The sequence below is a fragment of the Marmota marmota genome, unplaced genomic scaffold (genome assembly GCF_001458135.2).
Source record: "Marmota marmota marmota unplaced genomic scaffold, marMar, whole genome shotgun sequence".
NCBI classification, from domain to species: domain Eukaryota; kingdom Metazoa; phylum Chordata; class Mammalia; order Rodentia; family Sciuridae; genus Marmota; species Marmota marmota.
The window spans coordinates 5,006,671-5,019,042 of record NW_025999941.1 but is presented as its reverse complement, the minus strand read 5'-3'; the positions used below and the strand labels follow the sequence as shown (position 1 = coordinate 5,019,042).

General features: G+C 44.3%; 1 protein-coding gene across 1 annotated transcript in view; it reads right to left on the bottom strand.

Moving 5' to 3' along the window:
- The window catches only part of Rftn1 (raftlin, lipid raft linker 1), a 196,834-nt gene that overhangs the window by 38,251 nt on the left and 146,211 nt on the right, over positions 1 to 12,372 (bottom strand). Inside the window, exons 6-8 of the mRNA XM_015494369.2 lie at positions 11,554 to 11,559; positions 10,559 to 10,759; positions 583 to 698 (exon numbers count right to left, since the gene is read on the bottom strand). Coding sequence (XP_015349855.1) covers positions 583 to 698; positions 10,559 to 10,759; positions 11,554 to 11,559 — 323 coding nt within the window. The remainder of the gene's footprint in view (positions 1 to 582; positions 699 to 10,558; positions 10,760 to 11,553; positions 11,560 to 12,372) is intronic.

The following is a 12,372-nucleotide window of genomic DNA, read 5'->3' as shown; positions in this document are numbered from 1 at the left end:
GTTCATCATTTCTCAAACACATAATGCAGCACTTGCTGCATAAACCTTGGGTGTAGGACTTTATTTCTCTGTGCCTCAGTTTCCTAACTGTGAAATCAGGCAATCACAGCACAATACTTATAGGTTTATGGTGAAGATTGAGCCAGCTCCTGGGCAGAAGTCTCTTCTAAGGATGGCTGGCAGAGGGAGGCCAGGGGCTCTAGCTCCATGAACAATATTACTCTTATTATTACAGAGGCCACAAAATACACGCTTGCCTCATTATGTCACTTATGTCACTTAGAGTTTTCAGTGATATGCAAATTAATGAAAGATGACTCTTTCCACCCCAGGGTCTGGCACATGCAGCATAGTTATTTTTTTCACAAAGGGAATTGTGGAACCTACCCCTAAGGGGGTTGGGGAGGCCTGGGAGGATACTAAGGGGGTCCTCCTAAGTTTACCCAGGTGAACTCCCTTTCAGAAGACAGCCACAGCTGAGCAGCAGCCCCATGGTCAGTCGGTCAGTTGTGGAATGGAGCAAGCAGATAAAATAATCTCTGCCCAAACAAAAGAAGCGCCCGCTGCCAACCCCACACTTACTTCCAGGACTGTCCATTGTTCAACAACAATAGCATCATAGCCCTGTATGGTTTTGCTATCTTCTGTGGAAACAGCTTCAAAGATGAATACTCCATCTGTCAAGCCGTGTAAGGAATCTGTGGAAAGAAAAAAAAAAAACAAAAACAGGGGGGCTGTGTAAGCCGTCTGTGGCAGAAGCTTTACAAGCAGCAAAATTTTCACTGCATTCATTAATAATCCCAATCAGAACATCTTTTCAGCATGTTAATTAAAGAAGGCACACACAGCCATAGAGTCTAGCCCCATCAGAATGAATGAGACTAATTTACCTCGCAGTTTTGAATAATATCCTTGATTTTATGAGCCCACATTTCATTGTTAGCAATCACCATTGATTTCACGCGTTTACCTTCCTTTTCACGCTCCAGCGTCAGGAAGCACTGGGGAGAACTTATCCAGGGTAAAACACAGCCATTTAGAGGCAGTTTTTTAGAAGAAAACTATATTTAGGTGAGAAGGATTTTTTTTTTTTTTAAGGAGGGGTAGATGAAACAAGATCTGAGCCTGTCAGGAGCCTTCGGGAAGTGCTGATTCTAGGAGGCTCATGTGATGTGGCTGCTGTACCCACGACATTTCAGGCAATTCTTGTCAAGAGGTGGAATCGGGCAGGGTGGGGAGGAGGAGTTTCCAAATGACTGACCATTAAAAACGTTTCCTTGGGCAATTGCTCTAATCAATGTGTTGGGTTCCAAGTTCTGTACAATTCAACAACCACACATTAAATATACAGGGATGGTTGTGGGCAATGGGGATATAAAGAAAAATAGAACAGGATCCTGTCCCTGCTGAGGATCCAAAGGGGGGCCACACACATACACCAGATATCTCTCTTAGCACCCTCACCCAGGGTGTGCACCCTGGTCCATGTGAGGACACAGCAAGATGGTGGCTGCTTGCAAGCCAGGAAGAGAGCCCTCACCAGAAACCAACCCTGCAACTTTGATGGTGGGCTTCCAGCCTCCAGTAACGGGAGAATATAAACATAGATTTACTATTTAAGCCACCTGGTCTGTGGTATTTCACTATGGTAACTCTAGCAGACTAATACAAATACAGAACCTTTTTCAATGATATACTATTTTCAAAGGACAATTTTTAATAGGAGAAATGCACATTAACATGAACATTTTTTCATAGGGAACGGAGAGAAATTCAGAAAGCCCCCTGAATCACACTGGAATTCCTGGAACTGTTCGTGTATTCAGAAGTCTCACACACAAAAATGACAAATGTGAACACATAACTATCTGTAGCTTATTTTCCCCACAGACTCCTATAAACAAAATTTAAAAGTCATCAACATGAGAAAATCATTTACAAGTGTAACAAAAATAAAAGGTGAAGCTTAATATTCTTCATATACAAAGAGTTTATGAATCAATCATTAAAATACTAGAAATGGGCAAAAACATGAACAATTATTTAATTCTTTCTCCATAACCAGCAAATATTGAGGGAAAATAAAACCTCAAGCTTTTTTTTTTTTTTTTAAATCAGATCAGCAAATTTTGAAAAGAGAATTCTCACTACGAGTAGAGTTACAGGAAAGTTTACAGGGTTTAAGGGAATTTTGACTATTCCATTTTTTTTAGAGGGCAGTTTAATAATGTCCAAAGTGCCTGCCTTGACAGGCTAAAATTCTACCTCTTTTAGCCTGTCCTAGGCAATATCCACCAGTGCCATCAAATAATTATCTACAAGCATTTCTTATAAAATTACTTAAGAAAAATCTAAATGTTCAATAATCCAAATAGTCAACCATAGAAAAATAGCTGAATAAATCAGATTTCCAAACACTGTAGTGTTACCCCGCAAAATATCATGGGAATTTAATGATTCAAGAGAATGCTTCACGTACAATATTATAAAAGGAAAGAAAACAGAATATAGAACTGAAGTATGAGCTTGATACAGCTTTTTTTTGTGTTTCAAATGTAAATTTTGGGGGCTGGGGTTGTGGCTCAGTGGTAGTGTGCTCACCTAGCATACATGAGGCACTGGGTTCGATTCTCAGCACCACATAAAAATAAAGACATTAAAGTCCATCAACAACTAAAAGAAAATTTTTTTAAAAATGTGAATTTTTATGTTAAAAATGTCCTGACAAATAAACTTTAAGGACATACGTAAAATCCTAGAAGCAGGTGTGAGTGGTGGAATTAGGTATATAATTTGAATTTTCTTGTTTATCCTCCTTTGCAAGGCTAATTAAGAGTCAATACAGGTGTAACACAGGTAAATGGACAGCACACCTATGTGGCTCTGGAAAGCAGAAAGAGACTCCAAAAAAACTGTAGAAACAATGGGGACACAATCTAAGTGGAGAGGACCTTCTTAGAGTTAAGTCTAGAAATGGAAAATTGGGCCTAGAAGGGTAAGTAATGTGTTCCTGGAAACACTCAAGCTCACCCCGAGTGACCTTTGGCTACTCACTGGATCATTCTGACACCTCCTGACCACCATTATGTGCTGAGCACTCTGGGTCACTAGAGATCCCCTAAGCAGCAAGACAGAGCCTATCTTGCAGTAGAGGAGGGAGACAAGAGCAAAATGTCAAAAGTGACAAATGCTATAGAAATAGTAAGCTATGAAGAGAGCCAAGGTGGAGGCGGTGCTGGTGGCTATTTTTGAAAGGGGTGATAAGGTTAGAGCTTTCCACTTTGAGTAGAGATAGAAATGAATCAACAAAGTATGTGGGTATGGATCTGCAGGGCTCGAGAGTACCAGGAAGAGGAGGGAGCAGCCTGCACATAAATGCAGACAGTGAAAGGCAGCCAAAGACCAGACAAACTACAGAATCATGAGGGACATCAACACTGAAATGACTGATGGGGAGAACAGCCAATGAGGGGTTTATCCATATGGCTTGGTTGGCCAATGGGATGCTAACAGGTGAGAGGCAAGAAATGCACATGTGTGGTTGAGCTTGATCTCCCATGTCTCTGCTACCACTTTAGAAACCAGCTAGTTCCTAAAAGATAAAAGACATGTGAAGCAGAGCTACCCCAATGGTGCCAGCTTAGATTAGCCGACCTGCAGACCTGTGAGCTCATCTGGGATCATCAGGGCTGCCAACAAAGCAGCTCCAGCCAACCAGAAAATCCAATGGAATAAACTACTATTCTCTACACCAGTGAGCTCTGAAATGGTCTGTTACACAGCATTATTATGGCAATAGCTGACTGATACAGTGCCCAACCTACATGAGACCCGTGTACTCTGCTCAGCCTGGGGGACAAGGATAGTCTTTATTCCAGAACACAGAATTCTGAACAGCCTAATAAACCATGGGTGTTTCCTGGAGCAATAAAGCTTTATCCAGATAATAACACAACCTGGTAAGATAATGCTCCATTTCCAGTAAAATCCCTGTGGGTAAAGCAATGTCATGTACTAGTTTCTTTTTTCCTATTCTGAGAATGTTATTCAACAGCCTTGACAAGTGCTAAGCTTGCCTCTTTCATCTGCTTCACAGAATAGATTCCCCCCAGTGTTAGTTCACTGAACTCCTAGGATGTTTTATGTAGGTGACCCGGGAGAAAGAGCCACTCCTCAGATGACCGTAACACAAGTATCTCAGATCCAGAACAAACAGCTTTGTTAAACCCTCAGCAATGTTCCAGAGGTAGAGGCTCTGTCATAGCAGGGTTCCCCAAATAAACCCCTTTGAACAAAGCATCCCAGTCCTGACCTGGGGATGTCTGGGACCAGAACACACTCAGTAATTCCTTTGAGATCATATCAACCTAGCACATATTTCCTTGAGGCTTCTACACTAACGTGTTATAGCCAGCCCCTCTATATCTATCTGCAGGTTCCACAGCCATGGATTTGACCAACCATGGATCAAGTTTAAAAAGGCTGTAATGAACAAGTATACACGTTCTCCTTGTCATAATTCCCTAAACAATAAAACAACTATTTATCTCACACACACATTATTTACTATAAGGAATCCAGGGATGACTTAAAGTACATAGGAAGATATATGTAGATTATCAGCCATTTTATAGAAGGCACTGAGCATCCATCCACAAATTTTAGCATCTGAGGGGTGGTCCTAGAACCAATCATCTGTAGATACCAAGGGATGACAGTAATCTAATCTCCAAAGCCTCTACACCCATACATCTTCTCAATAGAGGAACTCAAGTCCCCTAGGCATGCCTACCATGTGCTTTAAGTACTAAAGTGCTCATTTCAACAAAAACAGCATAACAGGCTTTAGCCTGCCAACAGCAGAGTGCAGCAAAGTTGGGACCAGGAGAAGGAAGGGGTCACTTGAAGCCCATCCAGATTTCCTGCCTAGCTTCCCCTCCTTCCTCCCAAGTTCTGGGCCTGGGAGGGGGGCTGTGAAAAATCCTCATTCACCATCCACCCATGTACTGCCTGTCTCCCACCCCTCTATCAGGGCTCTGCTCTCCAAAACGCTGATTCACCTGCTTGGCTACGATGCGAGTTCAGAACAGCTGTCAAAATTTGGTCATCTGTAACAGCAAAAAAGTCAATGAACCACAGAGAGCAGACAGCCAGGCTTTTAAAGAGCCCCTTGTTTTGACGGCCCTGTCCACTCCCCATGTCCTCATTACCTTCACGGCTCAGCCTCCCTGAAATGTGCACCCAGTTGGGTATAAATAGGTCTATCTTAGAGCGAAGCCTCCCAATGTAGAAAGGTTAAACTGCCCTCCGCCTATGGAAAACATTCCATTATCACTGAATTTTTTATTAAACTAAAGATGCTTCCCTACTGTGCACAAAAAGCTATTTGCCCTGGTATTGTATAAATATTTGATGCCGGTCTTTTGGCAAAAGGCCACCTTGACATTCCAAGCTTATGATTTACAAGAAGGATGTGGGAAAAGATCTGCCACGCTATCTCAAGAGGTAAGGTCTATGAGGCAACCACTCTCTTCCCACAGGCGTAAAGACTGCCTGTCGGGCTGGCCCCTCTCCAGACCAGGGCAAGCAGTCAACGCATTTGGTCTACTTTTGCAGGTTTACAAACAAATGTTACTGTTCTCCTTTTAACAAATGAGGCTGGACAAACTGTCCACAGCAAGGTAGCAGGATCTCAGTTTCCTTGCTTCAAGGGTCCTGTTCCCTGCTGGAAACCGTACGATGTTCTCAGCATTGTGATTCTAGGAGTGGCACGGTCAACCACACAGCCATAACTGCACGTGTGGTCATGCCAAGATGCAAAATCCTGGACAACTGTGCCATGCTGCTTTCCAATTATGCTACTGCTTACTGGCTCCATTAATGGAAGACCCAGCAGGCCGCCGCCTTCTCTTACCTCTTGAGCCCCCACTGCTGCTCCGGGCCTGCATTCCTTCCTGCATTCTCATTTTGAGGTGTTCAATCATCTAGAGAAGGTATTACTCCTCTTCAGAGCAAGGATCAGCCTGCAAGTTTCAGTGTCATGAACCTGACCAGAAATACTCTGATTCAGTGCTGGCTGAACGTGAGGCTCTCTGCCCAACCCGGTTCATGACTTCTCATAGAACTCTCCCAACATTTCTGCAAGAGTCATCATTCCCTTTTAGTAGATGAGATGAGGGAGACTACAAAAGTTAAATAACTTGTCCATGTTCAAATGGAATGCAAGGGTCAAACTAGATCTGAAACGTGGTTGGTTTGATCCCAAAGCCTGTGCTCTTTCGACAACTAAGAAACATTTACTGAGCTACTACTACAATGAGCCAGATGCAGGTAATGGACAGACAGACTACGTTTCCAGAGTCATGGAGCTGGTGCTCTCTGACCACTGCACTGCACCCTCTACCTCGGGGTTAGGGAGTTCAGGCACTGAGATGCTAAAGAGTCTGAGGAGGTAGGGCCCTGCCTGGGGACTTGCAAGCACATCTGTATAAAACAAACTATTTTTAAAATTTGAAATATGTACATGTTTTTACATCTGTAGTATATGCTAGGTGTCCAAAAAAAAAAAAAAGGTGGATTTAGACAAAGCCGGGGCATCAAGGAAAAACCCGAGGATGATGTAGTAGGGGTTGGAGTGGAGATACATGGCTGTAAAGTGACCCCTTGTGTGACACAACATGCAGATCACCTGCAATGTACTCTAGTTAGATTTTCACTCATCAAGGTTATAGAACTAACTTGCAGTTTAAATGAAATAGTAGCTTACAAAAAGACAATAGCTGAGCACCGTGGAACACACCTATAATCCCAGTGGCTCAGGAGTCCTCAGCAACAGCAAGGTGCTAAGCAACTCAACGAGACCCCATCTCTAAATAAAACACAAAATAGGGCTGGGGATGTGGCTCAGAGGTCAAGTGCTCCTGGATTCAATCCCTAGTGCCAAAAAAAAAAGAAAGAAAGAAAGAAAAAGAAAGAGGACCCCACAAGGCACTGAACCAGACAGATCTAATGCAGGACATTGTGCAGGAGATGAGGCCAGCTTCCTTTTAATCAAGCAGGGGCAGGAAAAAAGGCTCTCCTAGGTGGAGAGAGAAGTGAGGACAGGGTCACCTTATGCAGCATGTGCTGCTGGACTGAATTCTGGTTTGGACAATCGGCAACGAAGGTGTTTTTTGACACAAAGAGGAAGGACCACCAGGGTAGGAGAGGGCAAGGACAGGACAGGGACTGGAAGAGGGCAGGGCAGGCAGAGAACCAGGGCAGGAAGAAGGCCAGGGCAGAGCCAGGGGGGCAGAGCCAGAGTGGGGGGCAGGTAAGGATGAGGGCAGAGTAAGGAACACAGGGCAGGTGACAGGGGGGCCAAGGCAGGGCAAGGAGAAATGAAGGTGGCAACCAGACTGGTGGCCAGTGATGACGAAGGGGCTGGGTAAAGCCCTTGGTGAGGAAGCAGCCTCCCAGCCGGGCCATCAAGAGCTGGCTCAGGAGGGACCCTCCTCATCCCTAGAAATACAGACTCTGGCCTTCGTCTCACTGTCTGGGGGCTCCCAAGGGCTGTCTGCTCTGCTGTGTGGCCCCTGGGCTCATTCCTACTGTCTCCTGGGGTGACCTAAGCTCTCCTTTCCCCACCACCCCTCCCACCACATGGCCACATCTCTTCTATCATCCTCACTCTTCCTTCCTCTCACTGCCTGGCCAAGTACTTACCAACTGGTAACCTTGGCAATGACGTGATGTCTCTGTGCCTCAGTTTCCACACCTATACTATATTCCACTGGGCTGAAGACTTAATGAGCTGATCTGTAGAAGTGCCTGGAGCACACCCAGCACAGTCCTACAGGGCACAGGTCCCTTCAATGTGCCTTGAGCTGGTAGGGCTCTGGGTAGGGCCTCACCAGCCGGAGCCACCTGCCCAATCCTGGGAGAGGAGTCCCAGAAACCACCAGTGGGAGCCCAAACCTGGGGACTGTATGGGTGTTTCCATGTCCTTGGAGGTGTAAAAACAGAAGCTGGAGTCTGAACTGGGCAAGTTGGACAAATTTCTCATGAGTTTTATGACTTGGGTATAAATTTTATGATTTTAGACTATAAATACACTTTCAAGAGTCATGAATGATGCTTTCCCAGGTGGCAAACAGCTTGAAGGTGCTTCTAGCTCTGCCAGGTTTATTAGCAAGGATACTAATTATCTCTTAGAGATAGGTTCATTTCATGATTATGATTAGTTTGCTTTTTTTTTTTTTTAATTCTGGGAAAAGAACATATGCCTATTTCTTCCCTGGCCAACAGAAGCCCTGGGCTTTCCCAGGGCAGAAAAGCCTTAACCCACTAACACCACCCTGATTCGCACGGTCCTCCCAGCAGACACACACAGGAAAAATCACATCTCAAGCCAGTGTGGGTTGCAATGAATTTGGTTCAGAGGCTTTCGCACCCCTGGCTGTGAATGAAGCAGAGCGGCTGCCTGCAGCGCTAGACACCGTAGATGCCTCAGGCTCCGCGGAGCACTTCACGGTTGCACTTGCCAGGGGACATTTCACGTTCTGACTTCAAGGCAGGAAGGCTGGCTTGAACGCAGCTAAAGCCAAGGGAAGCTATAACAGCCTTTCACATGCTGAAGGCAAATCTGAAGAAAGAGCTGTACAAATTCTCTGTGCTTTTGGATGCATGGATGGAAAGGAGGGGGGGTGGGAAGGGAGCGGAGGTGAACTCAGCCTTGACTGCCAAAACCATAACGGTGAGAGACATTCAATGGCTTTGTGAACTTTCAACGTGTTCTCTCTGGGGGCTTGGCTTGCCCCGACATGCTCAGACAGTTGGGCCAGAGAAAACTTCCATTTGGATGCCCCATTCTCCTGAGAGGAGAGAAAATGACCAGTGACATCCTGTGCTGCTGTTACCTCCAGCACATCTTTAAGATGTTAGTACAACTAGCCATCAGGTGCCCACAGAGAAATGTAATGTTCTACACGACTGTTACAGAGAGCTTCTGGGGCACCAAGATAGAAAAGCTGCTATTGCCCCAACCTAAGATGGGCACCAGGTATCCCTGTAGGACGTAGGAGGTGAAGGGCTCCTCCCTGCCCACCTGCTACCAATACTGAGGAGTAGGGATGGACACCTGCCCCAGTGTTCTGTGGTACCTCTCGCCAGACAGTGACTGGCCCTGGCTTCCGGAGCCCCTGCAGGTACCATGATGGGTTTCTTATACACAAAGAGTTTATCACTTTGCTGCCAGGGAACAGAAATGAATTTTAGTTGCATCAATGAAATGTACACGCTGGAACTGCACTGTCCGGTACACTAGCCCCATATGGTTCAATTTGTGAAAATGAAATAAATTTCAAGTGCTCAGAGCCCACAGATGGCTGGTAGCTACCATACTGGATAGCACATTAAACATTCCACCATCAGAGAAAGTTCTATTGGACAGTATTAGTCTGGCTGTATTCTTAGTGAGCTGATGGCCTTCCTTATGTCATTCATCCATTATAACAAATGGCTATGGCCCAGGACATTATGCAATGCCTGCTGCCACTATAACAAGTTGAGATCGGACACAGATATTTAGATAGTAACAAGAGACTGCATCCAAACTAAGGTCTATTAGTGCTGTGTCATCTTCTGAGGCTTTGAATGATTCAAAGTAGGTACATGCAGAATTAAGAATAGCATCTCTATTCTAAGGACGCCTGCTGGCATTTCAAGGATTGCAAATAATATGGAATCCAAAATCCATCCCTGACTCTAATTCTTGAGAGAAAACTGTGGTGCAGTTGATGCCCCCTGCCAGGTTTTGCTGAGATCGACAACTTTGGTGTGACACTTTGCTTGCTCAGGAACCATGTTGACTGGCAGCCCTCGGGATCTACACATGCTGGCAGGTTGGCCCACTCTTCAAATTGCCTCCCAGTTTTGATGCACCCTGGTGATTTAACTTGCCTTCATGTTAGCCTGAAGCACTTTGTTTGCTTGACCCCTTTTCCCACTGTGGGCAGACTTCCTTCCCACCTTGAAAGCTGACGTTAATAGTGCTATTCCATGCAGCAACCCCCCAGAGATAACCCACTCCCGGGGAGGGGCATGGGTGCCATGATACCCAGGCACTGTGTGTGTCCCAATGGAGCTTACAGAAACCAGGCAGCATGCCATTTGTTTTTCTGTCAATTCCAAGGTGCTGCTGCTACTTCAAGCTGTAATAGTGTCTACAAACAATTCACACTCTGGCATGGCATGATCCCAGGGGGTAATTAACAATCCCAGGGAGTCATCTTTTTTTTTAAAAAAAAAATTCTTAAAAAGCAACAGAAACAGAGGCCATCTTCATCAAATAGAATCCACCACCCCACCACCCACCCCACCCTCCCCTGGCATTTCGGAAGATACATGGCTGACTCCTGCTCAGGTCCTTGACTTTATGGGCACTGCTCAAGCTGTATTAATCAGAAATCAAATGCAGCATTTTTATTGACTGAATGGAGCAGGCTCCAAAGATGGGTTAAGGTTATAAAAGTTAGAAGCAGAATTCTTAAGGGCCACCCAAGGGCGGTGGATTCCATACCATTTGCCATTCCAAGATGGAAGACTGCATTCACCAGCACGCCTCCTTTCCGGAAGTGGTCACTCATGTGCTCCAACCAGTTGGCATCCAAACTGCTCACCGTCTGGCCATTCTTGGAGACCCGGAGAGGAATAGTAACAGGATAGTATTGCCGGCACATTCTGAATGGCTCATTCGGTTTATTGAAAAGGGCAAAAAGATCTCCATTTCTGTTGAAATTTGATTAAAAAAAAAAAAAAAAAAGTGGGGAAAGAAGAGGTCAACCAGCGATAAAAATTTGACTCATTGGATTAATGAAATCTCTCAGGAATCTAAAGAAATGATATCAACGGTGAAATCTCTGAGCCTACATGCCAAGTAATATAACTTGATTCCAAGTAGTAACTTGTGGCTGCCTTCAAGTGACATACATGGGCCTCAAAGGCTAGGCTTCAAATGGGGGGACTTAAGATTTTGAATCTGGAATATAATGAATTATTATCTGGGATTGGTTTATATATTTAGGCATTTAGGAGTTGAGCATAAATTTCTAGAAATACAAAGATGTGTTGGAAGTAAAAATAGACATACCTGAGTGAGATCTGAACTTAAAAAAAAAAAAAAAGCCAATGTACAAAATCACAGAAAAACAAACACATTGCTCGAATTCCAGGAACCTTGTTCACCCATGAACTCACTATTTATAAACTGCACTGGTGTTTCCTGGGGCCTAGCCCATAATACTTAATCAAGTACATCAAAAAATACATCACTGATATGTAAAAATAAATATGTTCCCGTAAATGAGAGTTTCTGCCTACAGTGGCAGGTCAGCTCCATCAGCCACGCAGGCAGGCTCTGGGAGTGAGGCTCTGAGCTTTCCGTTCTTTCATTTATAGCTCAATCCTTCAGAAATCAATAGTCACCACCACCCAGTTGATCTGTGCCTGCTGTACGTGCTGCCAGGTATGAGTTAGCAGTAGCTGCCTCGAGGGGCAAAAACCTGCAATTTCAACCTAACTCTGAAGGCCTATTTTTGCAATACTCATTTAGACAAGCAATCAGAGTTGACCCAGCTTAGAAAGCTTTTCTTGCACAAGCTGCTCAGGAATATGCTTTGTTTTTCCAAAAATATCTTTTAAAATCTTAAGAAAATCCCCACCCTTCTATCAAAGAGAAAATTTAAAGGTCATAAACAATGGTGGTTGACATCAGCAAAAAGGACAAAGGACACTCACGTTCCCCATATGGGATAACTAGATCTACATTCTGGGATGCTGTTTCCCAATTTGGAGTATTTCATAATTTTTGTGGTATCCAAATACTAGTTGGATTATTATTTTTAAAATTGATTTACTTTCTGTTAACTGCATTTTAAAAGGAAAATCTGACCATAAAGGCAAGCCTTTACCCTTGCCATAAACAGGGGAATAACAAGGCTTATTAACACAGAATATAGTAACCCATGTAACATCTGGAAGTTTCTCACACAGGTACTGTATTCTGAGACAAAGAAGTTCTTCTCACAGGCCCATCTGAGCAAGCCTCAGTGGAGTTCTCTGGGCCATGAGACTTATCATCAACAGTTAAACAGGAGAGTCATCTCAAGCTATCCATCCAAGAGAGCTAATACCTATCGTCAGAAGTGGCCACCTGGATTTTAAACACCAGCTCTAGCCTGGTCATCCCCACCCCATATTACCTTACCTTTTCTTAGTCTACCTGACCAACTCAAGACGCCACCTCCAACCAGGAAATACTTTCACACAAGAAATAAAGTCTTGGTGTATGGAGCCAGCACCCACTACCTATTTCATGACTTTGAAATATAAACT